The 18,894-nt window shown below is 41.7% G+C and overlaps 2 protein-coding genes across 3 annotated transcripts; one reads left to right on the top strand and one right to left on the bottom strand.

The window, feature by feature from the left end:
• Positions 1-1,410: 1,410 nt before the first annotated feature.
• hif1aa (hypoxia inducible factor 1 subunit alpha a) lies at positions 1,411-15,350 on the top strand. 2 transcript variants are annotated; one of them, XM_086094645.1, is made up of 15 exons: positions 1,416-1,803; positions 8,482-8,672; positions 8,934-9,085; positions 9,242-9,326; positions 9,509-9,618; positions 10,124-10,326; positions 11,333-11,439; positions 11,571-11,718; positions 12,267-12,589; positions 12,658-12,857; positions 13,425-13,544; positions 13,609-13,853; positions 13,925-14,024; positions 14,096-14,177; positions 14,256-15,350. In XM_086094645.1, the coding sequence occupies exons 1-15, from the start codon at positions 1,772-1,774 to the stop codon at positions 14,417-14,419; spliced, it is 2,262 nt and encodes a 753-aa protein (XP_085950771.1). In that variant the 5' UTR covers positions 1,416-1,771; the 3' UTR covers positions 14,420-15,350. The 2 variants fall into 2 exon arrangements, with proteins under 2 accessions (XP_085950770.1, XP_085950771.1); XM_086094644.1 differs by having other exon boundaries at positions 1,411-1,803; positions 14,096-15,350.
• Positions 15,351-15,510: 160 nt separating this feature from the next.
• Positions 15,511-18,618, bottom strand: LOC147162975 (serine protease HTRA2, mitochondrial-like). The gene is made up of 8 exons (XM_086094646.1): positions 18,036-18,618; positions 17,747-17,951; positions 16,853-17,047; positions 16,753-16,785; positions 16,513-16,621; positions 16,333-16,402; positions 16,142-16,237; positions 15,511-15,901 (listed from the first exon to the last, which is right to left on the bottom strand). The coding sequence occupies exons 1-8, from the start codon at positions 18,467-18,469 to the stop codon at positions 15,736-15,738; spliced, it is 1,308 nt and encodes a 435-aa protein (XP_085950772.1). The 5' UTR covers positions 18,470-18,618; the 3' UTR covers positions 15,511-15,735.
• Between the last annotated feature and the right edge of the window lie 276 nt (positions 18,619-18,894).

Genomic DNA, 18,894 nt, shown 5'->3' with positions numbered 1-18,894 from the left:
GGGGGAGGATACGCTATAATTAGCCCGCTGTAATCCATTGGGGCTCGACTGCAGACTTAGTGTAACCACACCAGCCCAGCACATCCACATCCACCATCTTCACCGCCTAAGATCGTCTGAGACTAGCTACCCGGTTTGCTGATGTCAACATTTTGGATGAAGTGGCTCATGGTGGCTGTGAGGTTCTGTATGGGTTCAAGTATTTTTATGGACAACAATATGGATTTACTTAACTCATCTTAAAGAACTAAACTAATGGTCAGGGAACCTCTAATGGGTAAACCGTTCGTGTTGAGATCAGTGACAGGTATACATACCTAAGTTGCATTTGTAATGCAGCTCATGTCTTTAGATTGCTGTGTTAAAACATTTAACAGCAGTCATTGGACACCTACTATATGTGGAGCACAGCAATGGGAATCTGCTGCCCCTTTCTGACAGTAAGAACATACTTTACTGTCAGAGGGGATGCAAGGTTAAAGGGCAGGCAGGGGCGGCTGTTTTCCTTTTCCTGGTCCGCAACAAAGCAAGATGTGATAAACATCCTAGAAAAACACGGTTTAAATGAGGGGTGACCAAACTGATGGGAAAAGATGGACTTCTTGGGTAATGACTGTAGAAGTAGCTCCACTAGCTTTTTACAAATTAATGGAATATTAATGGCGGAGTTTGGACCCAAGGTCTTGTTGACAAGCAGGCCTTTCTCCAAGGTATCTTTACGACTGTTTTTTTAAATTCCAAAAGAATACCATTCATGGTTGGGGCGTGCCTCCAACTTGAAAACTGCTTCAAAAAATATTACTGAATAAACTCTTAACAATAAATCAGGAAAGCTGTGTTTGAATATTTTAATTTGAGTAATGCTGTAATTAAAGTAACAGGGCTGCAAATCAATTCTAATAGAGTTCTTTTTGCTCAAGAGTACATACTAGCTGTGTTAGCTGCTACTGGCCAATAACGAATGGAGTTACAGTGGACCCCACATATTCACTTACCAGTATTTTGTTTTTCCAATACATGTTTTTAAGATTTTTTTTGGGGGGGGGGGGGGGATGGGGAGGGGGGGGGGGCGCAAAATATTTCTCCTTGTCATCCAAAATGTTTTGAAGGTTTAAAAAAAAAGTCCCATGGGTAGCACGGGTGTACTGTATAATAATAATAATATTAATAATAATAATAAAGAATAATGTAAATATGCCTCTTTCTGATAATATAACTAACACAGGGTTGCATTGGTTTGAGCGACACAGTCCAAAATATAAACCGTTCAAAAGAGGATTTAATTGAGCTTAAGGTTAGCTCTACAAACTGTCAAAGCAATTAACTCGATGATAACATTTCTGCTGAGTCATGTGACTCGTATGGGTGGGAGAGTGCACCGCAATGCCATCGATGAATTATACAATTATACAATGGAATACAGTACAATATCGTGGGCGCGTCCACGAGGGGTTGATCATGTGATTGCGCGTCCCCGCGGCCTCGGTGTGGGGGGGGGAGTAATCCTGCCCTTGTGTAGTTCCTCCAGTTTTCAGTTTTCCAGCGTGGCAACGCTGCCAATTGCAGACGTAAGAATGGCCTGCCATTAAGCGGAGAGAAGACTTGTTTCCTCGCAAAATACACACACGCCGGTAACTCACACGGAGAGCACTTAACGAGCTAGGAACCCAGATCGGCGAGAATCAGCTGGTGTTTGGGCATTATTCGTCGACGGCGACGGAGACAGCTTGATACGGATCGGGCGACACAACTCTGGTGCTTCGGTCCTGAAATGGACACAGGAATTGTACCTGAAAAGAAAAGGTAATGTTGGCGCTAGCTTACGCTACACGGATACGTGTCAAAATACGCGCCTGGGGGTTTGAACAACACCATTTGTGCCACGTTATGGACTGAATTGCGATGTTTTTTATGTTACTCTAACTGCCTTTCCAGCGACATAATATATTTGATAGCTAATGGCTAACTTAGCTGGCTAGCGTCGCGATGTTTATTTAGCCAGCTTCCGACTCTCCTTTTTGTCCAGGTTAGATTGTTGTTTTGTCTGATTAAACACGTCATTTTGATGAGTAATTATTACTTTTTAAAGACTTTTTTTTTTGTGTGGTCTTTGAGAGTTTTTGTGACTGCTGTCCTGTCCTGGTTTGACGTCGCGATTGCTGGCCCTTATCGCTTGCGAGCACTGTTTCGGTGTGGTTCTAGTTAAATATGTATAAGTAGTCGTCTGGTAACAACATAGGGTCGCTCTGGGTTATTGCTGTGTCAGTGGCTAAATGTAAATACGTTGACTGTAGTGACAATGCAGTAAGTTAGGTGATGGCAGGCGTCAGTAGTATAATTATTTGAAAACAGACCTGAAACTAAGCAGATACTTTGTTATGATAATACTCGATCTGTCACTTGCTTCTTTGTAGCTACTCTTTATTTATTTTTATTTTTTATTTTTTATTCTGTCCTACTGACATCAATCAACACAAGAATAAGAACTCGCTGTAGTAAAGTGACTGGCGTGTACACAAATGTTGCCTATACGGTTTTTTTGTTTTGTCCCTTTAAAAACATCCAAGTTATAGCCCAATCCCCTTTGGCTTTATCTTGTATTCTTGCTGCCAAAATGAAATTTGGCACATTACAGGTCGAATTACTCGTCTAATAATCCTATGTGTATTTTGCTAACTACAGTGGCTATAAAAAGTCTACCCACCATTGTTCAAATGCCATGTTTTTGGACTATTCAAAAATGAGACCAAGGTTATTTATTTAAAAACCTTTTTTTTTTTTTTACCGCTATTAGAATGACATTTAACATGTAGAACTCAATTTTAAAAAAGTGAAATAATATTCGCTTAAATAATATGTAACTACTAAGATAATGTGGATGCTCAAGTCTGCACACTTCTAACCAGGGATGTGGCTGTGTTCAGAATCAACCAATCACATTCAAGATCAACTCCAACTAAAGTTCTCTAAACTTTTCATGACATTTTTGTAGTCACATCTTATTGCATAAGAGTAGAAAAGGCCAAGTTGGAAGTTGTGTTCATTTCTGTGGGCACTGATGCACACTTCACGTTATCCCGCCGCTCCATCCGTGTCCCGTCCCTGCAAATGTTTACATTTTGCTCTTGTGTTCCGCTTTATAATGTACTGACTGGCGAGCAGGTAGTGCGCAACATGCCCTTGCTGTTCCTCCAGACAGCTCCAACATGGACCTGCATTTGAGTCCCACGGTCCCACAAACTCTCCCCGCTGCCGTTTTTTTTTTCCTTGGCAGCAGCACACGATGACCGTGCGGGGTCTGGTTGGTGGTGTCAGATGTGTCGTGTGGGAACTCGCCTGGTCCAAGACAGCAAAAATGTATCTGGTAATCTGACAGAGTGACCAACCGTCGTGAACAACAAAGAAGTCGTACACTGTAGTTTTAGTTGGGCATTTGACATTGGAGTGATTTCCCTTTGAATTTTGCGAGGAGCGCAGGAAGTCGCAGGTTGGTTGTCGTTTTACGATCGTTTGAAGACGGCATGGGGGTTTAGTTAGTGTGTGACATCTCATTTCTAACCTCAGCTTGGTTTAATTTGTGCTTGGACATTAAAACTAGTCCTGTTTTTTTATTTTTTATTTCTCATTTAAAAAAAATCATTTAAGAAACAAGTTTTTCCTCATAAGATGTAGGGTAACATTTGCAGGTGTCACTAGAGTGGACTGAATAGGTGACAAGTTGAGAAATGCCAACATTTTGAAAGTAATAACTCGCAGCAACATATTGTTTAAAAAAAACAACAACAACTATGAACTAGTAAACATTTTTTTATCCATGTTCCAGTTCAGGGTGTACCCCGCGTCCTGCCCATTGTCAGCTGGGATAGGCTCCAGCATGCCCGCGACCCTCGTGTGGATAAGCGGTTCGGAAAATGGATGGATATAACTTAGTTAAAAATTTGTAATTATGAACTATGAACTGAAGTAGTTCATTTAAACATTTTGGAACTTACCTTTAAACTAGTTTGTTTAGAAAATGGACGTTCTCGACACTGGACTTTTACTGTTACAAGTTTGTCTCCCAACAGGCAGTGTACGACAAAAAAAAAGGAAAAAAAAGTCATTTTAAAAGACACGAGGAGAAAAACAAAGGCTTGGCTTTTATGTGAACATTATTTTTAATCGAGTTTCAGGGGCCAGCTCATAAACGTTTACCACGTTTGCGAGCATATTGGTCACCGTCTCGAGCCCTTATAACACTTTTCTTTGGCTGGAATTGGACCTTAGCCAAGATTGAAGCTTGAAAGGAATTATGAACAGTTCCAAATACCAGCCAATGTTGGCAAAAAAAACTACAGGCGTCTGCTTGAAATATATACTGTATATTTTTAAATGTCAGGAAAGCTTACTAAAACAGCGGAAACTCTATTTGTGCTTAATCTGAGGCACTTTAAATGGTAGTATATGGGCTGACTCCAGTTTAACAGGAGCTTGGATGTGATTGGTTAATTTGTAACACAGCCACATCCCAGTTTCAGGGGGTGTGCACACTTGTCCAACCACATTTGTTTTTACCCCATCTCTAAAAGATTAGTTTCAATTAAATTGTACAGGTTATAGGTAACATTAATGATGGAGAAACATTGTCTGTCTCTGTCTCTCTCTCTCTCTCTCTCTCTCTCTCTCTTCCTCTCCCCCCTCCGCCCACCCACCAAATATGGCATTTGAACAGGGATTGCGAACTTTTGGTGGCTGTTTGCTTTGTAATCAGGTCTGATGCAAGTTACAGTCAGTGCTACTTTGCGGTATTATTTCTGCCTCATCTCTTAATCACTTAGGCTTGACGTCAGAAGCAGTTGCCAAATTTGTGTTGCAGTGCAAGTTGAGTTTAAGTATTCAAGTACTGTTTCTTCTGTTTTATTAGGAGCATTTTCATTATTCTAGCATTCATAATAAGATGGTTGCCATTGAGGCCTCTGGGAAAATCAGACATTACACAACTTATGAACAACATAACTGCGGTGTTAGAATTGTGACAATATTCAATCATTATGTTGCCAACCACACAGGAACGGCCTTCCCGATCAGAACTCGAGCGGTGTTTTGTTATTGGACTTCTGTGCTCGTCACGGACTGTCCATAACGAACACCATGTTCAAACACAAGGGTGTCCATATGTGCGCTTGGCACCAGGACACCCTAGGCCGCAGTTCAATGATCGACTTTGTCGTCGTGTCATCGGAATTGCGGCCGCATGTGTTGGACACTCGGGCGAAGAGATTGGGCGGTGCTGTCAACTGATCACCATCTGGCGGTGTGTGGGCTCTGATGGCGGGGTAAAATGCTGGTCCGACCTGGCAGACCCAAACATGTTGTGAGGGTCTGCTGGGAGTGTCTGGCAGAATTCCCTGTCAGAAAGAGTTTCAACACCCACCTCCGGCAGAACAGATCCTGCATCAGGGGGAGGAGTTCAAGTATCTTGGGGTCTTGTTCACAAGTGAGATCGACAGGCGGATCGGTGCAGCGTCTGCAGTAATGCGGACTCTGTATCGGTCCGTTGTGGTGAAGAAGGAGCTGAGCCGAAGTCTGGGCTTCCCTGTACGTTGTCCAAAGCCTCATATTTAGTGGCGCCTCTTCCTATGGAAAGGTTTTAGTTTTTCAATTTAAAATAACTTACTCGAGGATCCGTTGCCGTTCTCCGCCTAATTGTCTCTTTATTGATTTGTTTTTTTTTAATCAGCACCCTCAAAAAAGAGGAGCACTAGAGGAACAGAACACTGAGCAAGCGGAATGTTGGCACCCTGTTTAGCCAACTGGCAGTTGCTGCACTATTTTTCTCTTTCTTTCTTGGGGTCAATCCTCTTAGTTGTTTTGTTTTTTCCTCCCAGGCTGCAATTAGGTCGGCTATTTATTATTATTATTTTTTAATTCTTGTCAACAATGATCCTGACCACGATGAGATGTCTCTTTTTAGTCAAGTCTGATGTTTATTGGATACAATTGGATAATGACATCATCACTCATCACCGATGGGGTCATTGACCTGACATTTTCAGGCGTCTTCTGGTTTTCTCACACAGCTCCTAGTCATGATGCTTCAATACATTCAATCATATACTATATTAGCAGTGTTTACTGTCAGATTTAAAATGTATCATTCCCTTAAAACAAAATACCCCAGAAATCCACCAACTGGCTGCGGAGATTTTCATCGTGAGCTCGTTTCTTTATCTCCTGTCCACTGGTTCATATCTGTTACTGACTAGTATTCATAATGTGCATCCAGTCATAGTATTTATTTGTACTATATTTATAAATGGCATAAGGATAATAACGCAAAGCTTAAACTATATACTTTTTATATATGTTTTCTAGCGTCACACTGCAGAGGACTGTTCGTAATGCATGAACCCATGTGCACGAGTACTGTTATATAATATTGGCCTTTTGCCTGGGAATGTGTTCGTTTCTGCTGGGGACTATTTTTTTTCATGTGCTATTTAATATAGAGGGAAAGCAGTGTGTCTGGATTAAAATAAGCATGATTATACATTTCTGTTTATGGTTATGCATTTGTGTTTCTTAGTAAGACAAAAAAGCTGATGGCATCATCTTGCAGTTTAGAATGTTAAGTAACAGAAATTTGTAATTGGACGGAAGGTTGTACTTTGGGGGGGAAAAATCCTTTCTTTTGCTTTATGTGTTTTGAAAATGTTGTACCTGTCAATCTGAGGAATACAGAATATTTTTAGCTATGTCATTTTTTCATGTACCATGTGTTTTGATGGTTGGTCTCCGATTCCTTTGGATTTTGAAACACAATCTCCCACAACATTTAAACTGATTTGAGTCCTTTCCAGAGCAAAACTACCGAGTGTCGGCATCATATTAATTCAACCGTGAGTGGTGAAATCAATAAAGCATTCTGAATTTAAATAATTATCCAGTCAGCAGCTCCATGGCTAGAGCTAGTGGCTAATGTTTAGCAGTCTAACCTACTTCCTGGACTTAGTATCTTTAGCCTCACAATCCTCATTATGGATATTATCCCTGTGGTTACAGATGCGTATGTAAGTCCTCAAAGTTGCGTCATCTCTGGCCGGCAGAGTGAAAGACTGCGCAACAACGTATTCCACTGCATTGGGGCAGGCTCCAGATGTATTTTGTCATTTGATGGTTGGCAAACAACTTTGAAGTATTGCGCCATATGCTGACGTCTGGCCAACGTCACACTCCTGCCGGTGTGGCGCTATCTGTATTAAAACCATGCGGACATTGTTTAAAAACGTGCCAGTGTGTGCACCATTGAATCACTACAAAGCTAGATAGATGCATGTGACGTTAGAATTGAAAGATTCTAATTCTAGTTTATTATATGCATTTGTACACCTCGCTAGTTGAATTACTTCTTATAGTGTTGCCGATGAATCCTTGTTTGTGAATGAAGTCAAAATTGGAGTCCGAGCTCCAATTTTGTTCAAATGTGACATTGATATAAAACGCGCTGCAGAAGTGACCGAAAATGTCACAACATTACGACTGCACCATGTGAGACTGCGTAAATATTTGTCAATGGTATTGATTGCTAAAGGAAGGTGCTTGGGAAATCAGCTCCTCAACAATGTGGAGAATATGACTCCACTCAGACTGATGAATTATTCAGCTGGTGGAGTTCTGAAGGTGGCAGCCTTTAGTTAGCCAAATAACATCCGCAATTCACATATTGCTGAATTGATATATTATCATCAGCCACTTTTGATTCGGACATTTTGGACTGTGAAAGCATTTTACCCTTTTAAGTTTACATCTTAGTTAGGGCTGCGTACACACTGCCGTCCCGTGTCATTACTGTTCCATCACACAGAGAGATTTTTTAGAAGTAATCTCAGTTTTGACATGCCAGAATTATTACGAAGCACCCGTTTGCAGACACATTTTTGGCGTATGGCTTCAACTCCTTTGATATTCGATCCATCTATTTTTTGATTACCGGTAATCGAGCAACTGGATAAAAAACATGTTTTAAGTTTTTTATACCTTTTATTAAAAACAAAAACAGGAAAGTATTTCTCATGGACTGCAGAAAATGTACACATATAAATTGTTTATGATTTTGACTGTTGTTGCTTTAGCCCTTAACATGTCTGAAAATAGGCAAACATTATCATCATTCTTTTCCAAAGTGAAAGCAGATGTTATATTACTGTCAATTAATTGATTAATGTTGACTCCTACATAGCACTCTGGATTGAGTTAAAAAGAATGGAGGTAAATGAAATAGCTTGTGAGAAAGTGATGTGTCCCCAGCCAGTTATTTGATTATGCGAAAGTGAATAGTAATCTGATCAAGGTTTGTATTATGCTTCAAGAGCTTTTTATTTATTTACTTCTCCTTCTTCTCAGAATCTGCTCTATGAACGGATGGTCTTTCTTGTAGTGCAACTTGATGCTTTAGAGGCATTATGTTACCACAATGACTTACCCCCCACCCGTCTCCCGCAGGGTGAGCTCAGAAAGACGGAAGGAGAAGTCGAGAGATGCGGCGCGATGCCGGCGCGGGAAGGAGTCGGAGGTGTTTTTCGAGCTTTCTGAGCAGCTGCCGTTGCCTCAGAGCGTCAGCTCCAGCCTCGACAAGGCTTCTGTCATGAGGCTCGCCATCAGCTACCTGCGCATGAGAAAACTGCTCGGCACAGGTCAGTCGCTGCTTTCAAATGTTTCAGATGGGGCAAGAAAGTGCTTCCCGCCACCCTCATCAAGAGCAGATATGGGAGCGCTACTAGTCTGCAGAGTCAAATAAAGCCAAAATCCCCTTAACTAATTAACCAAATTACACAGCAATTCATATCATAAACTATCATAACACAAGCTTCCTTGAACATCATGCACATTTAGAACGTGACAAAACCCTTGCCACTGCTTTCGTGTCATTCTTTGCTTTTTTTTGTCCCTCCCAGATGAGCCAAAGGCAGAAGAGGAGAGCGATTTAGACACACAGCTGAACGGCTCCTACTTAAAAGCTCTGGAGGGCTTTCTAATGGTGCTGTCAGAAGATGGCGATATGATTTATCTCTCTGAGAATGTTAACAAGTGCCTTGGCCTGGCACAGGTACGTCTGAATGAAAATTGTCAGCATTGAATTGTATCCCCGCCCCCCTAGAAACAATGAAGGGCACATTTTTACTGATGCATTAGAGGTCCCCAGGTTAACCGCGCATAAAATGCTGATGTGAAATGTCCTACATTCTGTCTCTGACTTGTGTAGTTTGACCTGACTGGGCACAGCGTGTTTGATTTCACACACCCCTGTGACCAGGACGAGCTGAGGGAAATGCTGGTCCACAGAACAGGTACGCAGCATTTAATCATCATAACTCATGACGACAAGTCAATGTGAACTTTCCTTTGCGGTACAGAAGGAAAAAAACATTACACTTATGGACCCTTTAAATTCTAATCACTCATAGAAAAGTTTAAAGAAATGGAAAGATCCATCTTTTGAATGAACTTTTGCTTTTTGGTCAAATTTCAGGCTCCAAAAAGGCAAAGGAACCAAACACAGAGTGCAGCTTCTTCCTTCGAATGAAGTGCACGCTCACTAGCCGAGGCCGTACGGTCAATGTCAAGTCTGCTACATGGAAGGTAATGGAAGGTCTTGGTCATCATAAAAGCTGGACTGAAACCTTGATAATGATATCAAGTGCATGTTGGCGAGTGTCTTCATCACTTGGTAACCCAATAACCCATTGCCAAGCAAAGTGGCCATGAGTCAGTGAATTTCCTTTTAATCCCAAATAATCGGTCTATAATTGTGTATGTGCACAGATATCGACATCTGATAGGCCATTAGATGGACCATTAGCAGGCTATTCTGACTCAAGCCCATGCGAAAGACATTAACAGCACAATTACTGAGCCCGGATTACATATTTAAATCATGACAATTCCATATCCAAAGCAAAATTCAAATTTTTAACTTGAGTGTTTGACCAATGAACTAATGAACTGGTGGACATGATTTCAATACTTTTTTTTATTATTCTCAGCAAACGTACAATATACATTAGCAAACGTTACATGTTTAAATAAACATGGGACATACCGTCGTTTGAGTCTAAAAGTAAAACACAAATGTAATCGCCTACAGGTGCTTCACTGCTCTGGACACGTGCGTTTACACAGCGGCCTCAATGAGGAGACTGCCAAGGACCACAAGGAGCCACCGCTTCCTTATCTGGTGCTGATCTGTGACCCTATTCCGCACCCTTCCAACATCGAAGTCCCTCTGGATGCCAAAACGTTTCTCAGCCGCCACACAATGGATATGAGGTTCACATATTGCGACGAGAGGTGAGCACGCGTGATCCAGCGTCGGGCTGGGCGCGATATGGCTGAAAAGTGCGTCACGGGCATTTTATAGCAGTTGCTATCGATTATATATATTTATTATTATTATTATTTAAAATAAGGACCTGGAGCAAAGAAGCTAAATTTAGTAGTTTTATTTTTTAAATAGAATATTTAAAGAAAATGGGTGAGCTGTGATTGGTCGTTACCTTAGCCCTGAGTAACTGTGACGTCTTCAGTCGATAGTAAGTGGCAAAATGGCCGCCCCTGAGATGGATAAAAATGGCTGGATTTTGCTGTATAACTCATATTCCACAAATGTAATATTATTAAGAATGTCAAGTTTAGACTAGTGAGGTCAGGTTTAAGGTTGACGTCCTTCCTTGACTAGGAAAAAGTCAATTTAAAACTAAAGATTAAATAAACATCTTTTTGAACATAATGTGCTCAGAAGGGGTTGGTGATATGGCTGAAAAATGTATCACAATGTAAGTATTTAATATCAGTCTATCAATAATTATTGATTTAAAAAAAAAAAAATTTAAATAAGAAAAACAATATAAATTGATTAAAGGTCAAATTAAATAAATCAGTAATGAAAAGAGGGAGAAACACAAAATAATTTGACCTATGCTTTAATAGATTTTTCATCGAACAAAGTTAAGTAAACAAAGTACATGTGCAAACTACTTCTTGGTTTGTTCGAAAGCTTCTACTTCGGCTTGACGAGTGAATGAACTAGACTCAAGAACGCTTCGTGTGCACTCAAAATTTCCTCTTAAAGTGCTTGCAATTGTGGCACAAATCTAATGCCATAAAGTAGCCTCTGACGATCAAACATTTTATTAAATGTATTTTATATTGATTCTGCGTCATAGTCCTCTTTGCTGTCACTCCCAATGTAGTCATATTAGTCACCTCGTACTCACTATGGCTAAAACAAAATTAGTATTTTTGACTTCCTATTTGAGGGCACAGTACATGCTGACCATTTTTTGTGCTCCTACAGGATCACTGAACTTATGGGATATGATCCAGAGGACCTGTTGGATCGTTCTGTGTACGAGTACTATCACGCGTTGGACTCGGACCACCTCACCAAGACTCATCACAACTGTAAGCTTCACTGCTAAGACCACATGCAAACCTTGAATGGAGTTTGCATAATGTTGCAAATGAACTCGAACTGCTGCAGTGGTTTGGCCAGCGGCGTATCATAAACGTGCTTGTGTTTGTGTTTGTCTCAGTGTTTGCAAAGGGCCAGGTCAGCACAGGCCAATACCGGATGCTGGCTAAGAGAGGAGGTTTTGTGTGGGTGGAGACACAAGCAACTGTCATCTACAATAACAAGAACTCTCAGCCACAATGTGTGGTCTGTGTCAACTTTGTTCTCAGGTACTAAATAGCTCCGAAAGTCACAATAATTCATTGATAAGGAAATAAATCACCTTCACTTATAATGAAATATTCTATTTTTAGTAAGTTTGTGGGTGGTAAAAAAAAGAAAGAAAGAAAAGTCAAACTCCTCTTAAGGAAAATCCTTACAGGTTTTTTGATTTAGGGAAAAAATGTACTGGACATGTGCGGGTGTATTACCATAAGATAAACAAGATAATATATCAATTCAACAAATATCCTGCTAATCACTAGTTTCCACTTAGTTTTGGCGCCATCTTGTGGCATTTTAGGGAGCATTCATCAAATCACAAATTTGGCAGTTTTAATTGAGCATAGGTTCCATGGAACAATATGAGAGTATCTACGGGTCAGTTGACATGTGTGTGTACTATTTTGACAAATTATTGAGCAATCTGTATTGTTAAAAATGGCTTTGTGCTCACTTTGATGATGCAATGTTAATGGTTGAACAAACATGGCTGTGTTTTTGAAAAGTGATTTTTTCCCCCCCAGAACAACTGTGACTTTGTCTCCCTCTTCTACAGTGGCATCCAGGAGGAAAAACTGATCTTGTCTCTGGAGCAGACGGAAGATGTGAAGCCTGTGAAGAAGGAGCAGCAGCAGCAGCAGGATGAAGAAAAGGTTGTTGTGCAGAGCTGCCCTTTAGAGAAGTCCCCAACCGCGCTGGAGGAGGAGAAAGAAGAGGAGAAGGCCCCAGAGCTGGATGTTATCAAGCTATTCACACAAACGCTTGAGCCAAAGCCAGTGAGCAGCCTGTACGATCAGCTGAAGGAAGAACCCGAGGCCTTGACTCTGCTGGCGCCAGCAGCCGGCGACACCATCATCTCCCTGGACTTCAGCTGCCCCGGTTCGTGACCTCGCGCACGCTTTGCCTGGATTACTTGTTTGCTAACGCCGAGCTATCCCCTACCACAGATTCCGACATCCAGCCGCTGAAAGACGTGCCTCTCTATAATGACGTGATGCTTCCTGCCACCAGTGAAAAGCTGGCACTGCGTCTTTCTCCTCTGCCGCCCAGCGAGCCCCTCGGTGTCGACGTCAACGCCGTGAATGGGAAAAGGGACAACTATGCCGGACCCGTGGCCACGTCGACAACCAGCAACAGCACAGCCGAGGTAAAGACAACGAAAGTTTAGTGCACATTCCTTTGAACTCATTCACTGCCATTGACGGCTATAGATGTCAAAAATTCATTTGAACGATTTCTATTAGTTTAAAAATTTTCCCACTTTTGTTAACAAGAGTATGAAAACCTAGGATTTTTTTAATGGTACATTTAGAACAGATATAAAATTTGTGATTAATCGTGAGTTGAAGTCATGCGATAAAAAAAGATTATTAAAAACTAGGGCGTCGGGTAATTTTTTTTTTTTATCGTGATTAATTAACTCATGATTAGTCACAAATTTTTTTATCTGTTCTGTTACCTGTTCTAAATTTACAATTAAAAACAATTCTAGGTTTGCATACTCTTGTTAACAAAAGTGGAAAAAGATGTCAAACTAATAGAAAAAGTTCAAATACATTTTGGACGTCTATAGCCGTTAATGGCAGTGAATGAGTTAATAGTACTAAAATGTTTAACTGCATGGCCATTTAGTTGAGTACACTGTACAAACTTTCTAACTAGGTAGAACACTTTGTAATTGTGCTTTTACCTACTTCCCTATTTCTTTCTGTAGGTGCCTCCTCCTCCAGACTTTTGCTTAACCATGGACCCGGACATCTCTGACTTTAAACTAGACTTGGTGGAGAAGCTGTTTGCTATTGATACACAACCCAAGACCCCCTTTACCACACAGGTAATTCGTGATTGATCTTGAAAACCAATGCACACAAATGATTGCATGCTCCTCTTCCTGAAAGGCAATGGAGGACTTGGACCTGGAGATGTTGGCTCCCTACATCCCCATGGATGACGACTTCCAGCTGCGCAGCGTGAGCCCCGAACAGCCGACGTCTTCTGTCAAATCCCTGGAGAGCTCGCCTGTCCACGTCGCGCAGGATCTCCATAATTATCTCGGCCTGCCCTTCAGCACGACAAGCAGCGGCGCCTCGTCCCCGGCATCACCTGAACCCGTTCCCGCCGCTTCCCCCATCCTCATTAAGAGGTAAAGGTTGCGCAACATGTTCTCTACCTCTGTTTTTTGCACGATGTATGTTCATCATGTTTGTTGGGCAGAACGCCACAGTTGGACAAAGAGGTGTCCCTTCGCACCCTGGCGGCGCTTAACGCACAGCGCAAAAGAAAACTGGATGACCTACGAGAGATGGTTGGCCAGGTAAGTGAAACATCCGTAAAATGACATCCAGTTTGACATCCAGATTATTAACAGTCATGTTTTTTTTCTAGGAAGCTTGTGAAAATGTGAAAGAAGGGAAGAAACTGAAGGTTGAGTTGGGCACAACCCAAACTGTTCTTCTGCTGCCTTCAGGTGACTTGACGAGGCCTTTCGTGGATTGCTCCGTTGATGCCTTTTGTTGCATTCTTAATGAGCCTGTTGTCATCTTAGATTTGGCGAGTTGCCTGCTGGGCAGCACATCAGAGGCCACCAGGTCCCTCTTCAACCTGCCGCAGCTCACCCGCTACGACTGCGAGGTCAACGCCCCCTTACAGGGACGCCAGTGTCTGCTGCAGGGGGAGGAGCTTCTGCGCGCCTTGGACCACGTCAACTGAGTCCGCTGTTGGGACTTGACTGGACACTAGTTTCTCCTTCTCATTTTCCTTCCCGCGCCCCTACCCCGACGCCCTCTTATTTATGTATCTGAATACGTCCAACTCGAGTTTGGCTGCTGTTTGCGCACATTACGTGAAGTCCGTAGCATTCCACTGTGACAAACGCCGTAGCAGCATCGGGGTCACGACGAGGGGTTCCAACATCACATGGTTCCAGTTTGTTGATTCTTTTTTTTTTTCGCTCCTCCTGGGAGTCTCTCAGCACATGGCGCCTCTCAGATGACCTTTGCCAGCAGATTACCAGGAATCTGGCGCAACTGCCAGCAATGTATTGTAAGCTTCAGTCGCACAATTTATATTTTCTTAAAAAGAAAACTATTACCAGCAATATACATTAAGCCTTTTAAAAATCTAGTTTAAATGGGATTTGAAGAGTTTCATTTTTTGCTCCCATACGTGTACATCTTAACATCTGTAGTCCGCTAGTATGAACATGTTGTTTAAACCTAGTGTTTTGAACGTTGGCTCCATTTATTCATTCACTGTCGTGTCTTTTTAGTGTTTGAATACATTTAATTGTGTAGCAGTCCAATTGATCCGTCACTTTATTACTTTGCTCTGTGTGTTATATGTACTGTATACCAGCAAAATTCACTCGCTATGGCTTGTCACGTTCAACTTTGTCAAACGAAATACGTAACCCAGTTTGCTTTGCTTCACATTGCTTTTTCCCTCTTGTCTTTTTTTTTTTACACTTAAAACTGAAATAAGGGGGATCTGACATGTTGTATTTTACTAATGTGATCATGGCGCCATTGGTGATTTGTCTAACACCGCTCAGTTAATTGTAGTCTGTGTAACTGATCAACTAATCAGTCATAGCTACCATGCTTCTTGTTACTGTCTAACATTAAATGGCTCTTATAATTACCGTTTCATGCGTGTCAATAACTTGTAAGAAGGCATCGAACAAGAAAAGGAGGCGAGTGAATGTCTGGGATCAACAAATGTAGTAGCTGCAACAACTAGGTTTTATAAAATGAAATACTGACACGAGAAAATACCTGAAAACATTCTCATACAAGGTCAGCTCACAAAAAGACTTGACGTATAATTTCACCTTGTTGGGTGGGTGGGCAGCCACTCCAGAGATACAAACAATACAACAAAAATGGTGATTTGAAAAGCTAGCGTTCCATAATCTGTCTCCTTTAATGCCAGGCAGCCATGGTGACTGAACAGCTTTCACAGTTTTACTCATGTACATGATTCAATTGCTTGGCAGGTCAAAAGGTGAGCAGATGTGTTGTAGCTTGTCACTCCATGTATTCAGGAGTCATTTGCAGTTGAAGCTGCTTTGTTCCTCTCTGCACCACCACAGTTAAATTATCGCAATCGCGCACAGCCTTGTAGACCTCCTCTGTGGTGTTCACCTTCACGCCGTTGATCTCCAGCACAATATCTTCTGGCAACATGCCGGATCTGACAAAGAGTGTGAATGATGAGTAATAATTGACAAGCTATATTCCAACACACCTTTTTTTTTTTTTGGTCCAATCAGATTTCAGCCTCTGTTTTGCAATGTCAATCTAATTTACCCAGGGCCTTTAGAATCAGTAGTGCAGGCCAATGTAACAAATTATACAGTATTAACAATGGAAGAAGAAGTTGTTTTTTTCTTCCCGCCACTGATTATGATCCCGTTTATCACTATCTGCTTACCTGTATGCTGGGGAGCCCATGATCACTTTGTGGATCAGAATTCCATGCGTCACATTTGGGAAAGTTGGCGCTCTCAGCTTCAACTCAGCAATGATGCTAAGGCACATAGAACAACACAAAAAAAGGTTTCAGATGACAGTTAAACCGGATTATTATTTATTATTTTTTGTCCTTGCACTTTAAAAGCTGACCTCTGGGTCAGCGTTAGCATCATGACGCCAATGTACCGCCGCTTTGTTTCAGCCCCGCCAAACAAGGAACCTTCAATTCATATTGGAACAACAGGGTGTGTCAGTGTTTTAGCCTTTTCAATTAACTCACTCACTCACTTCCTGTACAGGAAGCACGAGGAAAGAATAACATGTTTATACTTTTTCTTTGGGCGACTTGATCAAGGAAAGTTTTCAGGCGATCAGACGGTATAGCGAAGGAGATGCCTGGACTGACTTTAATAGTGTTTATCCCAATGACCTCACCATCCTGAGGAAAAATGCATATTAAAAAGGGATAAATTCAGGTGCCGATCATGTCACGAAAATAAGTTCAACTGACTCCTGCGTGGCTTCATGTATGTGAATCTAAATGTGATTTGGATGGTAGAGCTAACTCACCAGGTTGATGAGAGGACCTCCGGAATTGCCAAACTGCAAAAACAAACATCTTAAGACTCATGTAGTAGTAAAACGCGAATATTCCGTAGCTCACACTCACATTGATCGTTGCATCGGTCTGGATGTACTCCATGTTGCGGTTCAACAGGCCGAGCTCCTTACTGCCCCTCTGGACTGAGCTGACGATTCCTGATGTGATTGTGTTCTGTAACGCAAACGGGCTTCCCATGGCCACCACAAACTCTCCTTGACGGACATCAGCCGAACAGCCAAGCGGCAGAGTAGGTAGAGGATTCTGTGGGGAAAGGTGTGGAAGGGAGGGGGGGGGGGCAAATGAAGCCTGTGTTGCAACATAAAACCCTCAAAAATGTACAGTTAGGTGGACACCATAACCCAAAGTCGAGAATAAGTTAGCTAGTGAGAAAAGAGCGCGACGAAAGGTCAAAATGACATTTATGCGATGTGTCACAACCATATCAGAGAATTAACACTGCCACACATGAAAATGTATGTTTATATTTACAATGATGTCACTTCGTCCAAGTAATTATGAACCCCTGGAAATGAAGGTTTTAAAAATAAAAATGGCAGAAATCCCTAAAAATAAATAAATATCGCCATATTTTATGTGAAACTACTTCAATTCATGCTGAACGTCTCCACTTCACATCTGGATTGCTTTAGTTTAAAACCACTGCGATCTTATTGTTTGACGCAGGTCCTGCAGTTTCATTACGTAGTAATACAGATCATGTCATTTTTAAAGTTCAACCATGCCACCTTGTGGACAAATTAAGAAATACAATATGCAAAATTTGCAGACTGGTTCTCAGTTTAAAAACATACATTTTCAGGCTAATAAAAAAAATCAGTCGTGTAAAATACAAATATGAAAAAATCTAAGGAACTTAACATTTTCTCAGTTTTATATGTCAATCGTTACTTTGCATGACTGTGCATCACTGTGCATAACTCTGCCTCTTTTTTTGCTCACCTTTGCAGAGATTTTAATGGTGGCGATGTCCGCCGCCTGATCGACATTTTGCACTGTGGCATCGTATATATCTCCATTAGTGAGCTTGACGCGGACCCCTCGCCTGTTGGCCACCACGTGAGCATTGGTCACAATCAAGCCGTCGCTGCTGATAATGAAACCTGAGCCGTTGGAAACTGTCACATTCTTCTCGGAAAATGGATGTCTATTAAAAAAAACAAAAAAAACTGTGTCATGTTTATCAATGACTCGCACACAAAACAATGCCAGCGACAACCTGCCACCTCACCTTCCCAGGATTTCGATGAAGACGACCGCTGGAGAGGACTTTTCCACGACATCTGCTAAAAAGTTGTATTTATACCGAGGAGTGTCAGGTTTTAAAGGAGAAGCGCACTCAGCTGACGGCAGGATACGTCCAAGTACCCCGCGTGATTTGGGCTCTGTTGCGGGTCCGTCGTCCTCTCGACAGTCCAGAAGCGCGACAGAAGCGCAAAATCCCAAGCCCACGGACAACGACTGAAGCAGGCGAGAGTGGGTGCGGTCGTTTCCTGATCCCTTGTCCCAAGCCGGAGCCCTGCGGTCCAGTTGTGTGTTGTCACCGAGGTTTGATGTCAGGGTCGTAGACACCCGCCGGCTGCCTCTTATGGCAATAGTTCTCCTTGTGTGTGCCCTTAACGCCGCGAGGATAGGTCGACTGACAACACCCGCGGTTGTTGCCATACTGCATCACTTTACGTAAAGAAAACACGAACGGTTTGTATCGAATGGAATTAAATGATTCCAAAATTAGCATTAGGATTTAAATTGATAGGTACCCCGAAACAACGACCAAACCAAATAACTAAAACCCGGAAGTATGACCCTTGTTTTCTTCCTTTCCTTTTAATTGCGGTTGACAAACTGGCTTGAGGTTGCATTACCGCCACCAACTGGAGTGTATGCGAGCACAGTACTGTAATGTGCATTTTATTTACTGTAATGTAGTACTTTTTCAAAGAGAGAACACACAAAATATTACACTCTCATAAAAACACTTCAAAATAAAAAAAAATACAGTTAACACAAGACCCCCCTCCCCCTAAATAAAATATCTAACTAATAATAATAATAATAATAATAATAATAGACACAACATACAATCATTT

The sequence above is a fragment of the Leptonotus elevatus genome, chromosome 14, assembly GCF_054856555.1.
Source record: "Leptonotus elevatus isolate MCC_2025b chromosome 14, RoL_Lele_1.0, whole genome shotgun sequence".
Classification (NCBI taxonomy): Eukaryota; Metazoa; Chordata; class Actinopteri; order Syngnathiformes; family Syngnathidae; genus Leptonotus; species Leptonotus elevatus.
This window is presented reverse-complemented; position numbering and strand designations above follow the sequence as displayed.

Excerpts from the sequence above, each read along its gene's own strand:
- hif1aa (XM_086094644.1), top strand. The coding sequence starts at position 1,772 with ATGGACACAGGAATTGTACCTGAAAAGAAAAG. Across the intron at positions 10,327-11,332 it reads TTCACATATTGCGACGAGAG|GATCACTGAACTTATGGGAT; the intron begins GTGAGCACGCGT and ends GTGCTCCTACAG. Across the intron at positions 14,025-14,095 it reads TACGAGAGATGGTTGGCCAG|GAAGCTTGTGAAAATGTGAA; the intron begins GTAAGTGAAACA and ends TTTTTTTTCTAG.
- LOC147162975 (XM_086094646.1), bottom strand. The coding sequence starts at position 18,469 with ATGGCAACAACCGCGGGTGTTGTCAGTCGACCTATCCTCGCGGCGTTA. Across the intron at positions 17,048-17,746 it reads CCATTAAAATCTCTGCAAAG|AATCCTCTACCTACTCTGCC; the intron begins GTGAGCAAAAAA and ends CTTTCCCCACAG. Across the intron at positions 16,403-16,512 it reads TCAAGTCGCCCAAAGAAAAA|GTTCCTTGTTTGGCGGGGCT; the intron begins GTATAAACATGT and ends TATGAATTGAAG.